At 39.6% G+C, this 27,632-nt stretch overlaps 1 protein-coding gene across 1 annotated transcript in view; it reads right to left on the reverse strand.

Annotated features, from left to right (window-relative positions):
- The window catches only part of LOC142860240 (sulfotransferase 2A1-like), a 60,007-nt gene extending 46,934 nt beyond the window's left edge, over window positions 1-13,073 (reverse strand). Inside the window, exons 1-4 of the mRNA XM_075991215.1 lie at window positions 12,910-13,073; window positions 11,426-11,634; window positions 9,639-9,765; window positions 253-347 (exon numbers count right to left, since the gene is read on the reverse strand). Of these exons, the coding sequence (XP_075847330.1) occupies window positions 253-347; window positions 9,639-9,765; window positions 11,426-11,634; window positions 12,910-13,042 (564 nt within the window). The 5' untranslated portion in view covers window positions 13,043-13,073. The remainder of the gene's footprint in view (window positions 1-252; window positions 348-9,638; window positions 9,766-11,425; window positions 11,635-12,909) is intronic.
- Between the last annotated feature and the right edge of the window lie 14,559 nt (window positions 13,074-27,632).

Below are 27,632 nucleotides of genomic sequence, written 5' to 3' on the forward strand. Positions count from 1 at the left end.
AAAAACCTGTAGTGCAAGTGTGAGCTACCTCTCCCTTTCTCAAGCTAAAGTAGGATAAAGAAGACATGGAAAATGGACTAAGAGGCTGGAGAGGAAATGTCAGATGCAGGTCAATAAAGAACATAAGCAATAATCTAACTTTCATTGAGTGTTCATGAGCCTAACACTGACATAGCAACACTGAGGAATGTGAGGTGCTCCATGGGGTGGGTGTGTGAGGGGGTTTGGGGTGGAAATAAGAATATTGGTTACCTGTTTCAGGTCTTCATAGCTCAAAAGCAGGAAGTTGTCCCTTTTTCTCATGGACAGCCAGGCACGGGTGTGCTCAAACCATGATCCAAATAAAACTGTGTGAAGGGAGGAAGAAAGTGTTGGTTACAAAGAACAAAAGTGAGTACTGCCTGATATTCTTCACTTTTGAGCAAATGGTAGATACCTTTATTAAGAAAAATCAAAATGACATTTACAATATTCAATGTAACAAATGATACATACACTACAATGAGCTGATAAAATCAAAAACACTAGTAAGCTCATCACCCCACTGCTTTACCACTGATGCTATGAGGAGACATCCTCCTGTTGGGTATCAATGACTGAGGCATGTGTTGGGGAAAGCAATCACACCAATACAGTAAGCCAGAGGTTTCTGGACATGGTTCGGCTTGGTCTGAAGAACTATCTTAAGTAATTATGAGGGAGATCACCTTCTATTGGCTTCCCCTTCTAAGTTGCCCCCACTACTCAATATCACTTTTCAACACCCAAGCCTCCAAAACACAGACAAGTAGAGACCTTCCAAGCATAGACAGCCACCTTTACATCCAAACTTCATTTACATTCTAAGGCTATTGTGATGTGTTCACAATAGATCCTGGTCTAGTGCACTCTCTTCTTGTCTCAGCCTCCATTTCACACTTGCACTGTTACCCATTATCTGAAGAAATAACTGAATCAAATCAGGAAAGAAGGTAAGAGTTAAGTCAGGGTAAGAGCAGTAGAATATATGAATTCAAGGATTCTAAGATTTAATTGAAAACTGAGGATAAATGTCCTACCGGGAAGTTGTAGAGAGAAAGTGAATTCCACAAGTATTGGCAGAATTATGTCACTTAAATAGACTGAAAGCTGGTCTCAGGTGATGGCTCAGTGGAATGCATTTGCCTTATAAGTGTGAGCACCTGAGTTTGAATCCTCAGGAACTATTGAACGAAGTAGAAATTAAGGTTCAACACCTAATGTTGTTGTTGGTCTTCCACATTCAAGCTTTGGCACAAGAACAGACATAGTCACACATTTGTTTCTATACAATCATGGATACACACACCTATGCCCATCAAAAAAGACTAATAAAAGCCAAGCCAGAAGTGGTGGCACACATTTATAATACTGAAACTCAGAGTTAGAGTCAAGAGAAGACTAGAGCTTCAATGTCATTTTCCATTACATTGTGAATTAGTGGCCAATTTGAGATACACCTGATCATGTCTGAAAATAAGCAAAAAACCAAAAGCATGTTAGTGAGAGCATCAAAAATAAGCCAACAACATATACGTTGCTGATAATTAACATTTGGTTTGCTTTAGAGGTCATTTTTTAAGATAATGTGTTTATTTGGAGGCTGGGATTACAAAGTAAATGTCAAGAAGGCTGTCTTTGTCTGTTTTGTAGAAAAGGATTACTTGAACTATTGATCCACTGTATCCACCCATAAATGTCATGGGTGAAGGCTTTTACCATGTTACTCAGCCTGGATATATTATTTTTTACACTTTAGTTTATATATATCAAGTTATGAGACCTAGTGGCTGTGTTCAACTAGGTTCTCTCTGCCTACCAGCCCTGCCTATCTTTTTTCCTGCCTCAATATTGCCTGCTTAGCTCTCTATTAGATCATCATGTGTTTTAGAAAGGCAAAGATTCACAGCTTCACAGAGTTATACAAATTAAACATAAATGAATGCAACACATCTTTGAAACATTAAAATAAATGTTTTACAACATAAATGACTGTAACACATCTTAAAATGATATTCCACAACATCTCTATAAGTTGCTTTCTGTTGGAACAGAAGCCAACTCAGATACAGTTGGAAAGTGGGGCACCACAAAGACCAAAAAAGAACCTTCCCACAGAATTGTATAAGTAAACAAAGAAAGCACATTGAAATTGTCAAGAGAAAAACACCAAGTCTAATGTAATAGAAGATCTGTTAGAACTGAGATTTCAACAGAGTTTAAAATCTGTGTGATGCAATGTAAACAAACGTAAGAGAGATGTTTAAAGGTCAATGTACCTACATTAAGAAATCAGTTAGATATCTAATAAATGGGTTAATGGTTCACTTTAGGGCTCTCTGGAAAAAGAAAAAGTCAAATGCCAAAATCAGCAGCTGTAAAGTAAGCACAGACATTAATGAAATAAAAAATTTGAAAGATTCCCAACAGCAAAACAAACCAGAGAGTCAATGAAACAGATGTGATTCCTAAAAAATGTAAACAATATTGAAAAACCTTAGGTAAACTAACTAAAAGGAAGAACAATTTCCAAAACTAATACAATAAGACATGGAAATGGAGCACTATGAATATCACCAGTGAAATTCAGAAAATTATTAGAATTTACCTTAAGAAATTCCACCAAACTGGAAAATCTAAAGCATATGGAAATATTTTATTTCTTTTTTTATTGAAAAAATTTCTGCCTCCTCCCACTTCCCGTTTCCCAATCCCTCCACCCACTTCTCCTCCCTCGCCCCACTCCTCCTCTCTCCCCCCACTTCTCTGCCCCTCCCCCCATTCCTTTCCCCCTTCCTCTCCAGTCCAAAGAGCAGTCAGGGTTTCCTGCCCTGTGGGAAGTCCAGTGTCCTCCCTCCTCCATCCAATTCTAGGAAGGTGAGCATCCAAACAGGCTAGGTTCCCACAAAGCCAGTTCATGCAGTAGGATCAAAAGCCAGTGCCATTGTCTTTGGTTTTTCATCAGCCTTCTTTGTCTGCCATGTTCAGAGAGTCCAGTTTTATCCCATGCTTTTTCAGTCCCAGTCCAGCTGGCCTTGGTGAGTTCCCAATAGATCAGCCCCACTGTCACAGTGGGTGGGGGCACCCCTCGCGGTCCTGACTTCCTTGCTCATGTTCTCCCTCCTTCTGCTTCTCATGTGGCCTTTGGAAGCTCAGTCTGGTGCTCCAATGTTTAAAATGTTTAAAAAATAAACAGTATACGTGGGGAGAAGGCTCAGCAGTTAAAAGCATTCACTGTTCCTCTACAGGACCAGGATTCAGTTTTCAGTATCTACATAATAGTTGTCAGTGTACTCTTTCAGTCTTTGTGGGTATCAGACACATATGCAGCAAGACAAATGCATGCAAGTAAAACACATCTACACATAAAATAAAATAAACTTTAAAATTTATCAGTCCTGACCCTGCCCCTTGCCCACCATTTTTGGATTAGGAGAAGGAATAGCAAAGACCAGGACTGAACAACTCAGCTAACATTGAGGTCCAGATCCAGGGCACTGAGTGGTTTACCTCAACATAGACACTATCAGTAAGCTCTGGAGAAGGTGGAAAGGACAAGCCCTGTGGAACAATAGCCACTGGATAATCATGCGTCTGAGCAATAATAGAATATCCAAGATATCCAATAATATCCTCATCCACATCTAGATGGGGGTCCAGTATTGATGGTGTAGCAGAAGCCAGAGACCCTGAATGCGAACACAGCTCATTGCAATGAATATTTATAGGTAAAGCTGTTTGGGCAAAAGGGTATACTTCATGACATATCTTAGCTCCCAATGCTATTATGATGAACAAATATGGAAAGGTGAGAATGATGGAGTAGCAAAGCACTACAAGTATACTGAAACTGGACACAGCAGATGTAATGAGTATGAGGGAGGATTGGCTTTGAGAGAGGAGCAGGTGATTTGCCCAGAGGGATGGGTGAAATAGTTTGATTTTTTGCTTGCTTTTCCTTTGTTTTCAAAATAAGTTTATCTTTCTTTTACATTCCAGCCTTAGTTTTTCCTAACTCATTTCCTCCCAGTCCCTCACCACATATCTCCTCTATTAACATCCCCAAGCATTCCTCTTCCATTTCTGTTTAGGAAAGGGATGGTCTCCCATGAATATCAACAAAATGTTGCACATCTGCCCGGTGCACACCTTTAACCCCAGCACTTGGGAGGCAGAGGCAGGCAGAGCTCTGTGAGTTCGAGACCAGCCTGGTCTACAGAGCTAGTTACAGGACAGGCTCCAAAGCCACAGAGAAACCCTATCTCGAAAAACCAAAAAAAAAAAAAAAAACCCAAAAAACTTCCCAAAACATTGCATATCAAGTTGTAGTAGACTATGCATCTCCCCATGTATTAAAGATGAACAAGGTGACTCAGTACAAGGAGTAGGGCCCCAAGAACCAGAAAAAGAATCAGAGACATTCTATAAGAAGTTAGCAGTTCCATAAGAGAGCCACTGTATACAACTGTAACATATAAGAAGAGGGCCTTTGTCAATCCCCTCTAGGCACCCTGGTTTTCAGTTCAGGGTCTGTCAGCTCTTTGAAACTAGGTTGATTCTATGAGTTTTCTTCTGGTGTCCTTGACCCTTCTGGCACCTACAATCCCTTCTCGTCATTTTCTGCAGGATTCTCTGAACTCCACCTAATGGTTGGCTATGGATCTGCATCTATTCCCATTTGTTACTTGATGATGTCACTCTGATTACTGTCGGGCTAGGAACCATTGTGGTCATAGGAGATGGCCAGTTCAGGCTACATATCTGATATGCTAGGAGTGTAAGCTGGATCTTCCTTATAGATTCCTGTGAGATTCTCTTGTGCAAGGATTTACCTGACCCATAAATGCCCCATATTTTCAATCCTCTCCCCAGTGTTCATAACAGCATGTTTCATAATGGCCAGAAACTGGAAACAACCTAGGGGCCCCTCAACCAAAGAATGGATAAAGAACATTTGGTCCATTTTCTCAATGGAATGCTACTCACCTGGTAAAAACAACATCATCAGGAACCTTGAAAGAAAATGGATGGAATTAAAAAAATCATCCTGAGTGAGGAAGCCCAGAATAAGAAAGGCGAATATGGTATGTATGTACTCATAAGTGAATATTATCTGTAAAGTAAAGGATAACCATGCAACAATCAACAGCCCCAGAAGGCAAGGTAGCAAGGATTGCAAAAAGGGATATGTCCCTAAAATGGGGAAAATGAGTTAACTGGGTGCTGGCAGGGGTGGGAACATGACGGATTTTAATGGGAGAATGTATGGAATGGGAGAGTATTTGAGATACATCTTGATGGGGGTATTTTAGGGTTAGATAGAAACCTACTGCTAGGGAAACTCCCATGCTTCTACAAGGATGTTCAAATCAAGGACTAGCTACAGTGGATAGACAGCCTGAACTGGCCACCTCTTGTAATCAGGACAATAACAGCCCACCTTGTCATCAGAGTCATCATCCAGTGATGAATGGAAACAGATACAGAGACCTACAGCAAAGCACTGGGCTTCACTATAGGAATTCACCTGAAGAGAATGAGATGGATTAGATGAGTCAGGTGGGTCAAGGTTATCACAAGAAAATCCACAGAAATGACTTATATGGGTTTATAGGCTTATGGACTGACAGAGAGACTGCATGGAATTGACTTAGGGCCTCTTATGTTTGACACTGTGTAGCTTGATTTACTTGGATTCCTAGTTGTAGAAGTTGGGCCTGTCCCTATTGCTTTGGCTGACATTTAAGAACCTATTCCTCATAGTGGGTTGCCTTGCTCAGCCTTAATATAAGGAGAGAAGTTTAGTCCTACCTCAACATGCCATGTCATTCTATGTTGACACCCATGCTGAGGCCTGTCACTTTCTGAACAGAGGAGAAGTGGATTGGGAGGTAGAGTTGGGAGATAGGTAGGAACAGGGCATGGGATGAGGAGGGGGAAACTGAGGTCATGATATAAAGTAAATGAGCAAATTAAAAAAGAATTTATTTCCTCTCAAATCCCACACTCAATGATGTATTACTGCCTGGAAGGTTGTGCCTCATAAATTTGAAACTGCCATCAACTGGAAAACAAGTGTTCAAATGCCATTATACACGTGGATCATTTCTAATTCATTCACCACATAAGTTAATACCTGCTGGAAAGACCAGACTCTCCAAATGATGCCGGAATGGGTTTTCATGGGTCAAGCTCTTCCTGAACCCTGTTATGCAGTGGTGTGTGAGAACAGAAATTCTACATCACCAGGATAAAGATGGTTATGAGTCTGGAAGCCACAGATTGTTTGTGTTTTGAGGAATAAGATGGAGCCATCTGAAGATTAAATAATATACTAAAGGCTGGGGATGTAGCCAAGTTCGATAACATGCATGACACTGTGGGTTTGAGTCACAGTATTCAATAAAAAAGAACATGGTTGTGGTTGCTTGTAGTCCTAGAAATCAAGAGGTAGATGCAAGAGGAACAGAGCTTCAAAGTCACCCCTGACTATATAGAGAGTTCAAGACCAGCCAAAACTATATCTCATCTTGTCTTCAAAATGTCTTTGAGCCCTGGGCTTTAAGAAGAGCTAATACCTATACTCCTCAATGTGTTCTACATAATAGAAAGAGAAGGGTCATACCCAAACTCATCACAAGTCTCAACCAAGAGAGAATTACAGACCAATTTCACTCATGAATATGCAAAAGTTCTTAGTAAAAATACTGGCAAACCGAATCCAAGTACACATAAAAAAATAATCCATTATGATCAAGTAAGCTTCACTCCAGAGATATAGTGCTGGTACAACATATGAAAATCTAGCAGTGTAATCAGTCATATAAATAAACTGAAAGAAAAAAAACATACGATCATTTTATTAGATGCCAAAAAAGCATTTGACTAAATTTAACACCTCTTCATGATAAAGGTATTGGAGAGATTAGAGATACAAGGAATATATCTAAATATAATAAACGTAATATACAGCAAGCTGACTACTAACATCTAATTAAATGGAGAGAACCTCAAAGCAATTCCATTCAAATCAGGACCAAGTAAGGGCTGTCCACGCTCTCCATATCTCTTGAAGTTCTTGCAAGAGCAATTAGACAACATAAGGGGACCAAGGGGACTCAAATTGGAAAGGAGGAAGTCAAACATTTGTTATTTGCAGATGATATGATAGTGACCCCAAAAATTCTGCCAGAGGACTTCTACAGGTGAAAAATACCTTCAGTGATGTGGCAGGATACAAGACCAACTCAAAAATATCAGCAGCCCTCCTATACACAAAGGCTGAAGATGCTGAGAGGGAAATCAGAGAAACTTCACCCTTCACAATAGCCAGACATACCATAAAGTATCCTGGGTTAACACTAACCAAGGAAGTGAAAAACCTATTTCACAAGAACTTTAAGTCTTTGAAGAAAGACAGTGAAGAAGATACCAGAAAATGGAAAAATCTCCCATGTTCTTGGATAGGAAGGATAAACAGCTTGGTATTGGCATAAAAACAGAGACGTTGAACAATGGGATAGAATTGAAGACCTGGATATTAATCCACACATCTATGAACACCAAATTTTTGACAAAGGAGGTAAAAGAATACAATGGAAGAAAGAAAGCATCTTCAAAAGATGGTTCAGGCAGAACTGGGTGTCAACCAGTAGAAGACTGAAAATAGATCCGTATCTATCACCATGCACAAAACACAAGTTCAAATAGGTTAAAGACCTCAATAAAAATCTGACCACCCTGTATCTGATAGACGAGAAATTGAGAAGTAGCTTTCAATGCATGGGCACAGGAGAGCACTTACTAAGTATGACCCCAGTAGCACAATAAGAGCAACAATGAATAAATGGGCCCTCCTGAAACTGAGAAGCTTCTGTACAGCAAAGGACACAGTCAATAAGACAAAAAGGCAACCTAATAAATGGGAGAAGATCTTCACTAACCCCTTATCAGACAAAGGACTGAGCTCCAAAATATAAAAAGAACTCAAGAAATTAGATATTAAAAATTTAAATAACCAAGTTAACAATTGGGGTACTGAACTAAACAGAATTCTCAATAGAAGAATTTCAAATGGTCCAAAAATACTTAAGGGCATGTTCAAATTCCTTAGCTATCAGGGAAATGCAAATCAAAACAACTCTGAGATACCATCTTACATCTGTCAGAATGACAAAATAAAAAAATAACAACAATGATAGCTTATGCTGGAGAGTATTTGGAGTAATGGGGACACTCATTCTTTGCTGGTTGGAATGCTAACTTGTACAGCCACTTTGGAAGCCAGTGTGCTGTTTTCTCGGAAAATTGGGAGTCATCGTACCTCATGATCCAGCAATACCACTCTTGGGAATGTACCCAAAAGTTGCTCAATTCTACGACAAAATCATTTGTTGAACTATGTTATAGCAACACTATATGTAATAGCCAGAACCTGGAAACAACCTAGATGATCCTCAATGGAAGAACAGATAAAGAAAGTGAGGCAATCTATACATTAGAGTACTACTCAGCGGTAAAAAAAAAAAAACAATGACATCTTGAATTTTGTGTGCAAATGGATGGAAATAGAAAACACTATCCTGAGTGAGCTAACCCAGAGACAAAAATATGAATATGGTATGTATTCACTCATGAGCGGATACTAGCCATAAACAAAAGGACTTTGAGCCTATAGTTCATGATCCTAGAGAAGCTAAGTAATAAGGTGAATCCAAAGACCAACATATATAGATCACCTGGAAATTGGAAGCAGACAACATTGCCTGATAACATTTGGGAGCATGAGGGAAGGAAGTAGAAGGAAGGAAAAAAGGAGAAGTGGAGCGGAGAAGGGGGGGTTGGGGAGAGCTTGAGAGAATCGCATAGTTGAGATGGAGGAAGGACAGATAAGAGATATCTTGATTGAGGAAGCCATGTTGGGGTCAGCAAAAAACCTGGCTCTAGAAAATTTCCCAGGAATCAACAAGGATGACCCCAACTAAGACCCTAGCAATAGAGAGGGTGTCTCTACTGCCCTTGCCCTGTAGTCAGACTGATGATTATCTTTAATATCACCATAGAACTTTTGTCCAACAACAGATGAAAACAGAGACAAAGACCCTCATCAGAGCACTGGACTGAGCACCCAAGGTCCAGATGAAGAGTGGAATGAGGGAGAGTATGAGCAAGGAAATCAAGACCACGAGGGGTTCACCCACCAAGACAATGTGCCTGAGCTAATGAGACCTCACCAACTCCAACTGACCGGGCAGCGAATGAGCATGGCATCAACCTAGTCTCTCTGAATGTGATTGACATTTGTGGCAGACTGAGGGGACAATGACAATGGCACTGGGATTTGGCTCTACTACATGTACTGGCTTTTTTGGATCCTTTTCTCTTTGGATGTATACCGCGATCAAGCTGGATGTAGTGGGGAGAGACTTGGAACTTCCACAGGTCAGGGTGCCTTGTCCTCTCTTAATATTGGAGAAGGTGAGAGAAGGATGTGTGGAAGACTGGAAGGGAAGTGGGAGGAGGAGAGGAAGTGGAAATTTGGGTTGGTAACTTTTAAAGTAATAAAATGAAAGAAATGCCTTTGAGCCAATAGCAACTCCTATATTTAATAGGACACTCACCATTTCCTTTGAGGAACCATTCAAAATACTCTAACAGGGAACCTGGATTCTTAACAAGGTTTGTCTTATGAAAGAAAAAATAACCAGACACAAGAACATCTCTGGGATTTCTGATGACATAGATCATCTAAAATGGAAAAACATGTATATGAGGGTCAATACAGTCATTCTTCACTTTTACCTGTTACAATTTACATGAAATGTCAATCAAATATCATGACATTTCTAAAATCATTTATTAATTTTATTTGGAAAAACCATACTTGAGTATGATACAGTCAAGATCCTCTTTAAGACTTTAATTTCATTTACAAATACATAACAGCCAAATGACTGAGGTCACTATTAGTGTAAAAATCAAAAACAATAATAAAAATCCAACACTGATTCTACAGTTGTAAAAAACAATATTTCACAGTGTAAAATATCATCCATCTGCTGTGAAAGAGTAACTTATCTACACAGAATATTGAGTACTGTGCTCAATCAATCTGTGATATGACAAACTTTTTGGTTTGTGTAACTATAACTACCAAATATAACCCTCAAAACAGTCATGGTGCAGAGCTTAAAGCCAATGTGTCATTAACCAGTGGTGAAAACAAAGACCTACAGGAAACTAAGTAAGGAAGAGTCAGAGAAAACAATTTCCGTTGGGAAAAGCATAACTATGGGTCACATAATGCTGAATGCTCATCCCAGAAAACATACAGACAAGGAACATTATACAGACAGAGCTGGTTGATTATACTTAAGTATTTATACATTTGTAGATATGTATAAATATACATATATAATAAAAATCAATGAAAAAGATACCATGAATCTGGAAAATGAGAGCTATATAAATGAGTGTGGAGAAAGGGGTTGGGAGAGTGTTGTATCCAATTAAATTGTAATCTCAAAAATAAAAGAAATAAGTTAAAAGTAAATAAATTTAATAAAAGGATACTTATATTTTGAACCAATGCATTTGTGATATTATTCTAGAGTATATATCTTTATGCCTCAATTTCTCCAGACAAGAGTTTGCCAAATTCAGATAAGACACAAACACATATTTTTGAATGGTCATAACTCAACTGTGGTATTTTTAGGAGATGGTTTTTCTAAGAGTGTCTTTGCAGTTTAAGCAGAAAATAATATTAAGTTCTGTGGTGGAGGGATTACCAGTAAATGTTCTTACTAACAAGAAGCTATGAATATTTCTGATCCTTTCTATAGTTCGTCTATCAGGAACATGGGTGATTCCTGTGGTTACGGATCTCAATGGACAGCTAGACCCAGCAAGACACAGTGAATATAGATGAGCCATAACTGTTGAACATCTACATGTTTTGATGCCTGTTCATGTTGTTTCACCTATGAGGTAGTCTGTGTTGGATGTTTCACCACTGTGCATAGGGTATTTATAGAATGAAGATTAGCTAATTAATTAATTAATTAATTACTTTGGTGAAAAAACAGTAATATCTACTGTACACTATAATTTTAACTCTATTTGACCTGTATGTGTAGTTCTTTGATGCTCTAATGTGTTGTTCCACTTTCTGTCATATCTCTGCCAGGATCACTGTGTGGTGATTGACATCATGGTACTTTGAATTAGTCTGAGGAGGGAACACATCAATATCACCTAGTGCATGAGAATCCCAGCTTTCCTATCTCAACCTAAAAAAAAAAATCAGAGTCCACTTAAACACTTAAACAAGAGCTCCAGGGTCTGTCATGGTAGAATAAGTTCAATGAGCATTTGACCAAGCATTTCTCAATCACTGGATACTGACCTTAGCCTTGGAACTGAAGAAAGACTTGGGGAAAAGATGGAAGGGAAGGTGAGAGCTGATGAGGCGTGGTCCTTCCTGATTGGTTAAAATTGGATATCCAATTTTAGTCTCTACCCAGGGTGACCGTTCCCAAATGGGCACAGATTGAATCCACTTGGGATTCCCCTTGGTGTGAATTAAGCAGACAATCTCAATCAGCCAGTTAGTTCCTGAACAAGAAGGAATATTGATGGTAAGTAATTTCAACATTATTTGTTAAAAAGCGTCAAGTAGAATTTACAGTCACACTATTTACAGTACAGCTGTTTCCAAGTACACAGAACTGTGGTGTTCACAATGTCTACATGGTGTTAGCACAAGGTATATTGATCTAGCACATCCCCAATGCTTCACTTGGAAAAACTGAGATTATACTCAGTATACTTCACCTGCCTCTTGAGATTATACTCGGTATACTTCACCTGCCTCCCAAGCAGTCCTGGGCCACCATCAGTCTACATTCTGGTGCAGTGAATTTGAATATCCCAGATATTTCACAGGGATGAAGTTATAAAATCTGTTCTAGCTAGCTAGAAAAAAATCTAGATGAGCTCCCTTCTTTTAATACAATGCCCTTGAGATGCATCCATCCTGCAGTGTGTCTGTGAGTACTGCTTGTCCTTAAGGTAAATAAATGCCCTCTTGTCTATTTAACACACACACACACACACACACACACACACACACACACACTATCCATGTTTGCATGCTCATTTGCCAGTAGATATTTATCTACCTTTCTTCCCTGAGCGATTGTCTTAATCTTTATTCTGATTTCCACTGTCCTTCACTTTCCAAGTTATTGCACATTCCTTGTGAGCAACCTATTACTTTCCTAATGGTCAATGCTTCCTCCACCCAGTAAACATCCCTTCCCCAATAGTCTTGATGCTTCTTTTTGGTTCCTTGAGTTTGAGACTCTTTCTACAACCTGAACAAGAACCATGGTAATTCTCTCCATGACATTTTACTCTCCATCACATATTCTTATGTCCATGCCTTTTTTCTATTGATGTTATTTCCTTTCTTTATTCTCATGATTCTCCCTCTTTCACTCATTCTTCTACACAGAGACACAACAATGCCAGGGTCTGCCTTAGGATCCACTGACATTGCTCTTTTTCTTTCTTTTTTTTAAAAAAAATAATTTTTAGATGTTTTAGAAAAATACCAACCAAAATTCCCACTCCCTCCCCTCCTACCATTTCCTTCACACACACTCCCACCCCACCCCCTAATAATCCTGCCTTAACTGATCTTCGACCTCAAAGAGCAAGCTAAAGTCTTTCTCTGAGTGTAAATGTGCTGACAGAAAGCTCTCCTAACCCACAAAGCATTTTAAACAACTGATATATAGGACACTCTACTCATTGCCTAAATTAATGATGATGAATGTCCCAATCTTCCTCATACAGTTCAAGATCATTCTCACTAACAGTCCTTACCTGATTTGGGGTAAGTCAATATGATTGTGTCTTCATCTCTAACCACAAACTTATGACTGATTTCTTCAAGTATTTTTTTTTCAATCCCTACTCCAGGGAGAGGTACTCCTTCAAACCAAAGGTAATCTGACATGGCCAAGATCTCTTTGTGGGTGATGTTAGGATTCCACCTTTAGCCACCTGTACAGCTTCTAGCTAATATTGAGAGCTAATATTTATAGTACAGCGAAGGAAATCATTAATAGCCTGTAGTGAATTCCAAAACTAACTACTGAGATGAAGAAAGAGATATTGTAACAGTAAGTCAAATGTTGTTTTATTAAGCAATTGTGAACACATACAGAGATCATTCTCCAGCATTTCTGAGCCTGAGTTCATGACTCCAAACCAGAAACTCAATAATAAGTGCTAGGTCATAGAAATGGGACTCACTTATCATGATTTCTAATTCAATTTAGCTTTCAGGGTGGTTTGAAATGTGCAAAAAATTACAGAGATCATACAAAATGTTGCAACAAGCAATTTCTTTTTTAAATAGTGGTTGTCTTTTCAGAAACTCATATTTCCTTAGCTGCATATATGATACCAACCCTCGCCCTCTCACCATACAACCATCCCTTTATTTCCCATATTTATGTGTTCATTAATGTTTATTGAAACAAGCATACAATCACATGTTATTATAACATACTGAGTCCATTTAGTTCTGTTTGTATGTGAATGTATTCTGAGTTGAGCATTTGGAAAGTTTTTTCAAAAGTCCCAGGAAACAGTAAAAGTAGCATAGTGTGTACAACTAAGAACAAAACACCTTGTGCAAAAATATTTTAATTCTTGCATACACTCTAGCGTGGAGAAACATGTGGATATTGTATGAAAGTTTGAGTGATGGAGTACCAGACCCTGGTATGTCTCTAGTCCCTCTCTCCTGTTGTTGAAATAGATATCCTCCATAAGTCACCTGAACATTTATAATGTCCCACCCTGAACATATCTACTGTGCTTGAGGCAGCTTGGGACAGTTGGGGATAGTGAACAATGTGCATCTGAGGCTGTAGTAGTTTTCTTCTTCAATGGGGTAACAAATGGATCCTCATTAATGTGTCAACAGAGTATTAAGGACCCAGACATCAGAGATACAAGTGAAACCCCCAAATTTTCTAGCTGAAGCTTCCCTAGTCTTTTGGTGTTAAGTTCTACTCAACTTTCCTTCCTACCTCCTTCTTGGCATCAAGAGCTCCAGACCTGTGTGTGTGTGTGTGTGTGTGTGTGTGTGTGTGTGTGTGTGTGTGTGTGTGTGTAGGTACTGATGTAACCATGTTTTATTTTTTCCATTCAATATCTTCACCTTATGGCCAAGTCTGGGACACTCAGGTCTTCCACTGTCTTTTTTTGTTTTGCAGACCTAGTTCTGGAACCAAGGCATAATTACAAACAAAAGAATTTCCAGAGTGTTCTGTAATGATTGCCAGAGATAAGTGGAAGCTCACAAACAGCTGCTGGGTCAATCTGTCCCTGTGGTTGCTCAAGTGTCCCTTTCTCTCTCAGTGTAGAGTCCATGTCTCCAGGCACATTCTCTCTGGGCTCTATTCCTAAAGTGAACCACAGCCTGGAAACTTTTCTCTATGGTGATCAGACCTGGGAGGGTTCCAGGTATTGTCTCCAGAGGGACATGCCTGATTTTCAAGACCCATCTGCAGCTCCAGAGCCTGATTAACTTGAAACAACTCTAGTTCCAACTGTCCCATGCAGTAACTGAAGATCCAGCATTAGCTGAAGCTCCAGTTGCAACAGGTGCTCTAGAACCAGTCAAGAAGTATGCTCACCTTTCGGAACCATCTTCTGAGCAGCTCTAGAAACACACCTTTGAAAATTGAACCCTTCAGGGGACTTGCAGACTTAGAGTTACTTTCTGGTGTCACACAGCACCTCTTACCCATGGAACAAGAACCCTTGGTTCTAGCTAAAAAAAAATCTTGATTTTAAGGATGAGGCAGCTATGTATTCAAGGCTCAGGAGATTTCTGAATGTGTGGGGTTTGATGATTGGGTGCTCCTGTATCTTAAATACTACTGATCATATTTTTGTTTTGGTTTGTAAAGAGATTCAATGCTCACTTGTACTTTAGACAATTTTCACCTTATGACTTAATTGTTCACTCGCTGAGGTTTTATTTATTTTATATGGGTGGGGCTTTCTTAGAGCTACTGTCACTCCTCCCTTCCCCTTCCAGACAGTAGGGTAAAAAGCAGAAGTTGCTACTGCATGCATATCAGTTATTTTCTGACATTAATTCCAACTCTATTTCAGCATGGATGGATGACCATTTTACTGATCTCTCTTTTTTCTCCCCTTAATACTGTATCCCTGGCTTTCATGGAACTCTTAAGTAGACCAAGCTGGCATAGAACCCATAGAAATCCACTCACCTCTTCCTCCCTAGTACTAGGATTAAAGCTTTGTGTGTTACCACACTTTTTTATGGATGCTCATTCTTTATTTTTTTTTCAAGATAGGGTTTCTCTGTGTATCTCTAGCTGTCCTGGAATGGAACTCACTCTGTAGACCAGGCCGGCCTCAATTCACAAAGTTCTTCGTGCCCCGAAAAATCTTATAGAATCTATATTAATTATAACACTCTTTTGGCCAATGATTCAGACATATTTCTAGCTAGCTCTTATATCGTGAATTAATTCATTTCTATTAATCTGCATATTAATATGAGGCTGTGGGTTACTGTGTAAAGTTCCCACATGTCTTTCTTTATTGGCAGCTATATGGCATCTCCCTGAGTTTGCCTACTTACATTCTATATCTCTGTTTGAATATCCCACCTGGATTTACTCTGCTAAGCCATTGGTTGAAGCATCTTTATTCATTAACCAATGGTAATAAAACATATTTATGCATAGAGAGGGAAATCCCACACCATTCACCTGCCTCTATATCCCTGAGTTCTGGCATTAAAGGCGTGCACCACTTTGTTTGATATTTTAAATTTTACCTTACTATCAGATCTTTCTCTGTGACCACACTTTTCCTGTAGAGATGCAGCACACCAATGTCTTCTCACTCCAGGCCTGGAACTAGTGACAGAAAAAGAGCACATTAGCACCAGAATCCAAATTGTGAATAGGGACTTTTATTGGAGTTCCTTACAGCAAATTTTCACCACCTTTTAAAGATAAGTTAATTTTAATATTTTTGTGTTTTGTTTGTGGGTTTTTTTTCTAGGAAATCAGCCTGATTTCCAGGCATTAGTTGCCAACCGCTGGGTGATACCGTCGGTGTGGAGAATTGAACTCAGGTCCCCTGGAAGATTAGTTCTACTCTTAACATCCCATAAAAAGTTTTTCTTCCCTGAGACAGAATGTCTCTGTGTAACTCTGACTGTCTGTGGAGGCCCAACAATGTGAGCATGTTTCCACACTGACCAATGATCAGAGAGTTTGAACTTACCTCTAGTTCTTCAAGGTGCTTCTACTTCATACAAAGATCCCACCTAGATTTAGATCAGAGAGCTCTCCTCTCTCAAGGTTATTGTCAACAGATGTGGCTAATAGCCAGAGCTTGTATTTTGAGCATATAGAAATATATATGTTACTACCTCAAACAAAAGTCTAAAGACCCAAAAAAGTTTCAGTTCCCTTAAGGAGATAACTTTGGATTCCACCTAGGGAATGGTGTGCCTGTAGAATGCTTTGGTCTAGGGTATGAGCAGGACTTAATTTGTTCTAGGAACAGAATGTTTAACTATGAATGTAGCCCGCAAACTCCACTGGTTTGTTCATTTTCTTGTATAATGTTAATGTAGTTTTTTATCTTACTCCTACCTTTTGGGGTCAGGGTTATTTTAAGCAATTGGAAATTAAACACGGGTGAATTCCAGTACTCACTGGAACTCCCTCCTGATGCTATTCTATATGTTTCTCCATTATATTATTTACATTAGGATCTTCATATTCTTTACTAATATTTTCTAAATCCCTGTGCCTTTACCCTGGAAAGAGATATTTTTGTTGAGGTTTGTCCCCAACAGCTATCTTGGAACTCACTCTGTAGAATAGTCTGGCCTTGAACTCAGAGATCAGCCTGCCTCTCCAGTGCTGGGGTTAAAGGTGTGTGCTACTACTACCTGACCCTTACAGGTTGCTAAATCTGAAGAAAAAATAATCATAACTTAATGTAGGCACAATGTTCAAGTTAAAAGTAGTTGGCTTAACTGTACTCCATATGATTTTGCATGTGTATGTGTGTGGAATTTATTAATGCAATACCCAATTACTTATTTTTATATAGGAGAAAAACCCCAAAGTTGCGTGACCACAGTTTAGGGAAGAACTGGGAACACAATGTGGGGAGGAACTGGGAGACTGGAAGAATGAAATTACATATATACACATCTCTAAATGCACATGTGAGTATTTAGGGGCTTTTGTTTCTGTGTAGCTCCAGTTGTTCAGGGAAGTGTAATGTAGACAATGGCAGCTAGAATGTCAAAGAGTTCCTAATGCTTCTGTCTTTTGAATCTTATGATTAAAAGTAAACCATATGCTAAGGTTATTAAAATATATTGTATAAAATCTTTTACTCTAAAGCCAGTAATTACTTTTCTGTGTAACCCAAATGGACTGACCAGGTGGCAGCATTAGCAGAACAAATAATTCTGCAAATTTTCAGTCATCTACTTATGAATTCACAATGCTTACGTGAGATAAAACATAATTTAAAAGTTTTAATTTACTCTCCTCATACTGGGTGTGTCTCTGAGGTGTATGGTTCACTCATGAGAACAAGGTTGAGGCCTGAAGATTCATTTCCACACTCACCAGATATGTGCCCTCTATTGCCATAAGGTATTACTTCCTCACATAATAACTTAATTTTATGCCATTTTCTCTCCTTTCTCTTTGTCTCCTCAAGACTAGAGATTGAACCAGATACCTGTCCGTAGTAAAAATGGTAAGTGGTATCCAACTTAGAAATTTTACATCTGCACGCTTTCTTTTATCAAATGACAATTTTGGTCACAATTCTCTGGTTGACCTCAAAGTCACTCTGTAGCCTAGTCTATTTTGAAGGTGCATCTCTGCTGGTGCAACTTCCTAAGTAGCTATCATTACAGGTCTTTAGACCCAGGTCTGACTGTTATGTAGCCTTTGATAATGTTAAGAATGTGGGATTATTCTTCTCATTTGAACACCGAGATACTCACGTAAATATTTTTGTCTCTTGTTTCTTGATGTTGTTGTAGTTGTTTTCTATGAAGGTAAGGTCTCCCGTAACCCAGACAGTCTTTGGAGCGGCTTTGTTGTAGGCAGGCCTGGCCTTCAAGTCCTGATACTCCTGTCTCCACTTCTGTCAATACAGACATGCTGTAACAACCTGGTGTGTAGAACCATTAAATGAGCTTAACTTCTGATCGTTTGTTTTTTTTTTATTGAGAAAAGGAAGAAAAAAAACAAGTTTCCACCTCCTCCCAGCCTCCCATTTCTCTCCCCCTCCTCCCACTCCTCTCCCCCTCCCTCTCCAGTCCAAAGAGCAGTCAGGGTTCCCTTTCTGTGGTAAGTCCTTGGTCTTAGCTACTGATCTTTTAAGAAGGTGAACAAATGCTTTGTCAATGAGTCTCACCTGGGACTGCTTGGTTAAGTTTGCATCAGACTTTGTAGTTAATTCACATCATTTGTAGATGTCAAGATAGCTTTCTGGGACTTGGTCTGTACTGACACAGACTTTCTGAATAAGTAAAAAGTCAGTTGGTGAATCTGTATTGAGCCTAGGAAGTTTGGATGCTCACCTTACGAGACCTGGATAGAGGTGGGCAGTCCTTGGGCTTCCCACAGGTCAGGGAACCCTGATTGCTCTTCGAGCAGATGAGGGAGGGGGACTTGATCGGGGGAGGGGGAGGGAAATGGGAAGCAGTTGCGGGGAGGAGGCAGAAATCCTTAATAAATAAATAAATTTAAAAAAATAAAAACAGGAGTAGCTTTACCCTGGGAAGAGAACTGAGGGTTCGTTGTTACTGATTAAACACAGGTCAGTTCCTCTCATAGCCATCAATCTTGTCTACTACATACCCATTTAGCTTGGGGCCAATCTGTGAACAGACTGTAAGCTACCATCAGGCCTATGCATGTAGCTCTTTCCAGGAGGCATCTCTGGATACCTGGAATTCCATTGACTTGCAGGACCAGAGTTAGATTCTAGATGAATGATTATGGTAGATGGATTGGTTGGGGTCACCATTGCTGAAAGAGTGAGAGACAGGAAGTTCTAATGATGCGCAGGCCCTTCCCCATCAAATTGGGTGACCAACCTCAGCACCAAGGAGGCAGAAGATATGGATTCACTGTGATTTTGTGTCCAGCCCAATCTATAGAGTGAAATATAACAAAAAAATCTCATTTGCAAGGAAGACATGTCTATGCAGTCAATGGCCAGGCTGATGATGGAAGTTATAAAATAATCCACAATAGCTCAGAATTGAGTATAATAAAGGTCTATTTATTTGGGGGTAGACTCACAGATCACAATCCTCTGCGCACAAAAACCAAATATGTCCACCAGAAGAGATAGTGAACACTTACTTTACATCAGCATTTATAGTATAAGAAGCCATGCCCAAGTGGGCTGGTATCTTAAAGGTTACTGGCTAATACAGGACTTCCTCCTTTTGTTTAAATAAGAGAGTTCTAAGCCTAAATAAGGGTAGATGGGGAGAGAAAAGGTAGAAGGGAAGGAGGGGGGGACTTGGGGAAACAGGAGGATTGGGATAAAGGAAGGTTGGATAGGGGAGCACGGAACCACAATTCTTTTTTTTTTTTTTGGCTCTGAGGGTTTTTTTTTCTTTTTTTTTTTTTAATTTATTTATTTATTAAAGATTTCTGTCTCTTTCCCACCACCGCCTCCCATTTCCCTCCCCCTCCCCCAATTAAGTCTCCCCCCCCAGCCCGAAAAGCAATCAGGGTTCCCTGTCCTGTCAGAAGTCCAAGGAACCCCCACCTCCATCCAGGTCTAGTAAGTTGAGCATCCAAACTGCCTAGGCTCCCACAAAGCCAGTGCGTGCAGTAGGATCAGAAACCCATTGCCATTGTTCTTGAGTTCTCAGTAGTCCTCATTGTCCACTATGTTCAGAGAGTCCGGGAACCACAATTCTTAGTTAAGGGAGCCACTTTAGGATGGGCAAGAGACTTGACCCTAGAGGGGCTCCCAGGTGCCCAAGCTGAGGTCCCCAGTTAGTTCCTTGGGCAGCTGAGGATAGGGAACCTGAAATGACCCTATCCTAGAGCAATACTGACGAATATCTTGCATATCATCATAGAACCTTCATCTGGCGATGGATGGAGATAGAGACAGAGACCCACACTGGAGCACTGGACTGAGCTCCCAAAGTCCCAATGAGGAACAGAAGGAGGGAGAACATGAGCAAAGAAGTCGGGACCACGAGGGGTGCACCCACCCACTGAGACAGTGGAGCTGATCTACTGGGAGCTCACCAAGGCCAGCTGGACTGTTACGGAAATAGCATGGGATAAAACTGGACTCTGAACATGGCGAACAATGAGGGCTGATGAGACGCCAAGGACAATGGCACGGGGTTTTGATCCTACTTAATGTGCTGGCTTGGTGGGAGCCTAGTCAGTTTGGATGTTCACCTTCCTTGATATGGACGGAGGGGGGAGGACCTAGGACTTACCACTGGGCAGGGAACCCTGACTGCTCTTTGGACTGGAGAGGGAGGGGGAGAGGAGTGGGGGGAGGGGGAGAAGGGTGGGAGGAGGGGGAGAAGAGTGGGAGGAGGGGGAGGGAAATGGGAGGGTAGGAGGAGGTGGAAATTTTTTTTATTCTCCTTTTATCAATAAAAAAAATAGAATTACAACCAGCATAAAACATTATATGGCAAGAAACAAAAGAAACATATGCTAAATGTGTCAATAATTATCCTATTCTAAGTAGTCTAAGTTTTGTATTAGAAATAGCTTGGCCAGGTCATGAAAAGAAAGTAACTATGACTATCTAGTCTTCAACCCCATCAAAGATCTGAGAAGGGAAAAAATGATACTTGAGTAAACAGAAGTGCAATCAAACAACTTCCAAAATGTGCAATAAATGACAAAGACAACTGGATGCCTGGGCAATCATTCAAAGTCTCATTTGCAATTTTGGAGTAACCAACTTTGGCTAAGGCCTAGAGTAACTGACAGACTGTTTTCAGAGGCAGGAAATTTTTCAAAACCATCTTATTCTGTCTTGGCAAGATTTAACAGTCTTTTTTCTTGTATGCTGCTGGTCCAGTCCAGATACTATGCATTTTGTCAGTGGTTGAGGCATGGGCATTTTTTTGCCCAAAGGCCAGTTTTGGCAAGAAAAAGACAAGCTCCAAGTTGAGTGTCTTCAGTGTTCAACATTCTCTTGGGAATAGATTGGTTCTGCCAGGAGCAATTGTGTCTCACACCAAGAGAACCCTAAGCTATTTAAATGTCATAGTCTACAGCTCTTGGAAGTCTTAAACAAGATTACCTCATATATGCAGAATATAATCTCTATGTATCTAAAGAAACTGATAAATATGTATGACTTTTGACCTATAATTCTTAATACCTACATATCTTAAAGACTAAGATTTTATATTAGAATATTAAACAATCTTTAAACAACTGTGCAACAAATGAGGACAGTGTCCTCAAAATGTAAACAATGTATAAGTATCTTGGTCAGAGGTAGAAATGTATAGTGCAATATATAAATATATCCTAAATTATATCAATTGGAAGAAGGTGCACCGTTTCAACTAACCAAGTTGGAATCTTCTTGAGCATCTGGTACCCAAAACCACTCTTATAGAAAGTGCTGTCAGTATCCTGATGTTGTATCAACCAGGTGGAGTAGTTGTTGTGGGGCCCCATCTTCTTCCTGGAAATTTCAAAGATTACTGCAGGAAAATTTATTTTTCATTGTTGAAGACTTAAACATTATTTATATAGATATATATTCAACAAAAGATATGACAGAGACAAAAATGGGTATGGAGAAATGTAAAAATTTTCTCAAATTCTTTCTTCTTTATATCCCATAACAGATGACACCTGACATGAGAGAAACTCTGAGTATTTCTTTTAACAACATGCTTGGATTTAGAGAAGGATAGAGCCATCATCCAACTCCAAAGCCAACTTGATTTTTTAAATTAATTTATTTATTAAATATTTATGTCTCTACCCTGCCACCGCCTCCAATTTTCTTCTCCCTCCCCCAATTAAGTCCCCCCTCCTCAGCCCGAAAAGCAATCAGGGTTCCCTGTCCTGTGGGAAGTCCAAGGAACCCCCACCTCCATCCAGGTGTAGCAAGTTGAGCATCCAAACTGCCTAGGCTCCCACAAAGCCAGTGCGTGCAGTAGGATCAGTAACCCATTTCCATTGTTGTTGAGTTCTCAGTAGTCCTCATTGTCCGCTATGTTCAGAGAGTCCGGTTTTATCCCAGGCTTTACCAGACCCAGACCAGCTGGACTTGGTGAGTTCCCAGTAGAACATCCCCATTGTCTCAGTGTGTGGGTGCACCCCTCCCAGTCCTGAGTTCCTTGCTCGTGCTCTCTCTCCTTCTGCTCCTGATTTGGACCTTGAGATTTATGTCCGGTGCTCAAATGTGGTCTCTGTCTCTGTCTCCTTTCATCGCCTGCTGAAGGTTAATATTCAGGAGGATGCCAATATGTTTTTCTTTGGGTTCTCCTTATTTAGCTTCTCTAGGATCACTAATTATAGGCTCAATGACCTTGGTTTATGGCTAGAAACCAAATATGAGTGAGTACATCCCATGTTGCTCTTTTTGGGTCTGGCTTACCTCACTCAGGATAGTGTTTTCTATTTCCATCCATTTGCATGCAAAATTCAAGAAGCCCTTGTTTTTTACTGCTGAGTAGTACTCTAATATGTATATATTCCATACTTTCTTCATCTATTCGTCCATTGAAGGGCATCTAGGTTGTTTCCATGTTCTGGCTATCACAAACAATGCTGCTATGAACATCGTAGAGCATATACTTTTGTTGTATGATAAGGCCTCTCTTGGGTATATTCCCAAGAGTGGTATTGCTGGGTCCAGGGGTAAGTTGATCCTGAATTTCCTGAGAAACCGCCACACTGCTTTCCAAAGTGGTTGCACAAGTTTGCATTCCCACCAGCAATGGATGAGTGTACCCCTTTCTCCACAACCTCTCCAACAAAGGCTATCATTGGTGTTTTTTATTTTAGCCATTCTGACAGGTGTAAGATGGTATCTTAAAGTTGTCTTGATTTGCATTTCCCTAATCGCTAAGGAAGTTGAGTATGACCTTAAGTGTCTTTTGGCCATTTGAAGTTCTTTTGTTGAGAATTCTCTGATCAGCTCAATGCCCCATTTTATAATTGGGTTGATTAGCCTTTTATGGTCTAGTTTCTTGAGATTTTTATATATTTTGGAGATCAGACCTTTGTCAGTTGCAGGGTTGGTGAAGATCTTCTCCCAGTCAGTGGGTTGCGTTTGTGTCTTAGCCACAGTGTCCTTTGCTTTACAGAAGCTTCTCAGTCTCAGGAGGTCCCATTTATTCAATGAAGTCCTTAATGTCTGTGCTGCTGGGGTTATAAGTAGGAAGTGGTCTCCTGTGCCCACGTGTTGTAGAATACTTCCCACTTTCTCTTCTATCAGGTTCAGTGTGTTCGGACTGATATCGAGGTGTTTATTCCATTTAGAATTGAGTTTTGTGCATGGTGATAGATATGGATCTATTTTCATTCTTCTACAGGTTGACATCCAGCTTTGCCAGCCCAATTTGCTGAAGATGCTCTCTTTTTTCCATTGTATACTTTTAGCTCCTTTATCGAAAATCAGGTGCTCATAGGTTTGAGGGTTAATGTCAGGGTCTTCTATTCGATTCCATTGGTCGACTTCTCTGTTTTTATGCCAATACCAAGCTGTTTTCAATACTGTAGCTCTGTAGTAGAGTTTGAAGTCAGGGATGGTAATGCCTCCAGACGATCCTTTGTTGTATAAGATTATTTTGGCTATCCTGGGTTTTTTATTTTTCCATATAAAGTTGATTATTGTCTTCTCCAGATCTGTGAAGAATTTTGATGGGATTTTGATGGGGATTGCATTGAATCTATAGATTGCTTTTGGTAGAATTGCCATTTTTACTATGTTGATCCTCCCAATCCAGGAGCAAAGGAGATCCTTCCATTTTCTGGTGTCCTCTTCAATTTCTTTCTTCAAAGACTTAAAGTTCTTGTTAAATAGATCTTTCACATCCTTGGTCAGAGTTACCCCAAGATATTATATGCTATTTGTGGCTATCGTGAAAGGTGATGCTTCTCTAATTTCCCTCTCTGTTTCCTTATCCTTAGTGTATAGGAAGGCCACTAATTTTTTGGAGTTGATCTTGTATCCTGCTACATTACTAAAGGTGTTTATCAGCTGTAGGAGTTCTTTGGTAGAGTTTTTGGGGTCGCTTATGTATACTATCATATCATCTGCAAATAACGAGAGCTTAACTTCTTCTTTTCCAATACGAATCGCCTTGATCCCCTTATGTTGTCTTATTGCTATTGCTAGAACTTAAAGCACTATATTGAAAAGGTATGGAGAGAGTTGACAGCCTTGTCGTGTTCCTGATTTTAGTGGCATGGTTTTGAGTTTTTCTCCATTTAATTTAATGTTAGCTGTCGGCTTGCTGTATACAGCTTTTATTATATTTAGGTATGACCCTTGTATCCCTAATCTCTCCAAGCCTTTTATCATAAAGGGGTGTTGAATTTTGTCAAATGATTTTTCAGCATCTAATGAAATGATCATATGGTTTTTTTCTTTCAGTTTATTTATATGCTGGATTACATTGATAGATTTGCGTATGTTGAACCAGCCCTACATCTCTGGGATGAAGCCTACTTGATCATGATGGATAATTTTCCTAATATGTTCTTTGATTCAGTTTGCCAGTATTTTATTGAGAATTTTTGCTTCGATATTCATGAGTGAGATAGGCCTGTAATTCTCTTTCTTGGTTTGGTCTTTGTGTGGTTTTGGTATCAGGGTAACTGTAGCTTCATAAAAGGAATTTGGCAATGACTCCTCTGTTTCTATATTGTGAAATACATTAAGGAGTATAGGTATTAGCTCTTCCTGGAACTTCTGGTAGAATTCCACATTGAAACCATCTGGTCCTGGGCTTTTTTTGGAAGGGAGATTTTTGATAACGGTTTCTAGTTCTTCGCGACTAACAGGTCTATTTAGATCGTTCACCTGGTCTTGGTTTAGCTTTGGTATGTGGTACTTATCTAAAAAAAGTCCATTTCTTTTGCATTTTCTAGTTTTGTGGCATACAGGCTTTTGTAGTAAGATCTAATGATTCTCTGAATTTCCTCTGTGTCTGTGATAATGTCCCCCTTTTCATTTCTGATCTTATTTATTTGCGTGTTCTCTCTCTGTCAGCCAACTTGATTTTTAAGTGATTCATGACTATTATTCTCTCTCCATATATGCATATATGAATGCATGCTGCCCAGTAGAATTCTTCCTCTCTCTCTCTCTCTCTCTCTCTCTCTCTCTCTCTCTCTCTCCTCTCTCTCTCTCTCTCTCTCTCTCTCATCTATTTAGTAATTTTTAGCCTTAGATGATCTGTCCTTGTGAGTCAGAATTCTTTTTGCTTGGTGATCCTATCTGGATAGTTATCTTTTCTTCTTTATGCTTCTAAATGTTTAGGGTCTCTTGACTTACTGAAGATGAGTATTTTCCTACAAAGACAAGACGAGAACCCTGTCCAACCCGTATAAGGTTTCCTTACCACTAGTATGGTTGTCACCTCTGTGGATAAGCCATCATTTCTCTTTCTCAAGAGGTTTCTCTTTTTCAAACCAAATCTTTACCAATTTTGATGATATACATAGCTTTTCTTCTCCTGTGACAAAAAGATCAAAACCCCTTCTCCAACATAGCACATCTCCTGGTTTCGATTGTGAGATCAACACTTCCTTGAAATACACCAGCAGATTTAATTCAAAAGATATTTCTATTATCCAATGTCTCTCTGCTGCTGTTGTTCCTTTTTCATTAGTGTTAAAAATTCAAGGTTAATAAAGCATTTTGCAATCTATTTCTGGGGATATTGTCTGTCCCTTTCTGTTTGTTTAGCATATCCTTTATAGTTTGATTTGAACTTTCTATAACTGCCTGACTTGTAGGATTGTTTGGTAAACCTGTAATATGCTGTATAATATAATAAGGACAAAACTGTTTCATTTTCTTAGATACATATGCTGGACCATTATTTGTCTTTATTTGTGCAGGTATACCCATGATGGCCACATGCCATGGACCAGCTCAGTGGAGCCATTCAGACCATGGGAGAAGCAGAGTCTTGGTGTTCTGGAAGGCGCGATGTTGGCTGATGACAAATAGAAACAACACACAAGAGAGTGGTTGCAATCTGCTGTTTTGAGAGGCACTGGTTGGATGAGTCTATCTGGGATCCAGATTGGGGAGTCTGTATCTTGTGGAAACACACATGCATATACCCTTCCAGAGGAAATTAAAAGGTCCAGTCCTTTCCAGGTTCTGGAAAGCAAGTCTTTCCACATTACCATACAAAATTGTTCACTAGACAAACCTCCCCAATGTTTCATAGAAGGGGAATTTCCCTTTTCATCCATATTGAGATTATTAAAAACAAACAGAGAATGAACTAAAAGATGATGATGAGAGAAAAATGTATGAGCTGATTTAAGGCAAACTTTATATGTCCTGTTTGTAGTTGTTCTTGAACTAATTGCTGAACAGCCTGTATTTTCTCTTCTGTAAGGGGCCATTGTTTGAGCCATACAGGCTCATCAGATTTCCATTTAATTTTATCTGCATAGAGAAAGCTCCCAGTGGCTCCTATGAAAAATGCGGCTCATTAAGATTATCTGAGGTTATTAATTGGAGTTCCATTCCTTTTGTGATATCTGTTCCCCATAAAGAGAAAGGTAAAGATGCGAAAATATATGGTTGTATCAACCCTGTCTTACCTCCTAGTTGCAATCGCAACAATTCTGGGCTTTGTGCTACATTAGAAGCCATCCCTAATCCTAACAAGTTGTCTTTTGACTCGGCCAAGAAGAAGGCCAATCCTTCCCTGCTATACATGTTTTATCAGCTCCAGTATCTAAAAGGCCCTGTAAAGGTTTATCATTTATCTTTACAGTTCTAAAAGGTCTTTGAGAATTAATATCTTGTACCCAGGCAATGACATCAGAGGATCCAAATTGACCTGATCCTCTGTTCTTAACAAGAACAGGATTTGACACCTTCAAATAGGGCAACAATAGGATCTGGGCAACTCTTTGTCCCTTATGTAGCTGAACAGTCTCTTTTAAGGGTCTTATCATGATTTTTATTTTAGCTAGACTGTAATACTCCTGGTATTACTTCAAAATTCTTCCTATAGTTAGAGCTTCTTATTATTATAAGTCCAAAGGTTCTTGAAGGGAGAGGTCCTTTAACCAGCATAGATATAAGGGCGACTCCTTCCCATGGTGATAAAATAATGTCTTGAGTAACTGCAAGATTAAAGCCCGCACTTTCTGAGGTTGCCCTAGGCAGATCATGTATGGTAAATTCTGGAGCTTCAGGATTCAAACCCTGATTTTTAGACTCTTGTTCTTTCTCCTCTCTTGTTAAGGGGCTGAGAGGCTGCCCCTGATCTAGTTTTCTGATTT

The sequence above is a fragment of the Microtus pennsylvanicus genome, chromosome 1 (genome assembly GCF_037038515.1).
Source record: "Microtus pennsylvanicus isolate mMicPen1 chromosome 1, mMicPen1.hap1, whole genome shotgun sequence".
In the NCBI taxonomy this organism is placed as follows: Eukaryota; Metazoa; Chordata; class Mammalia; order Rodentia; family Cricetidae; genus Microtus; species Microtus pennsylvanicus.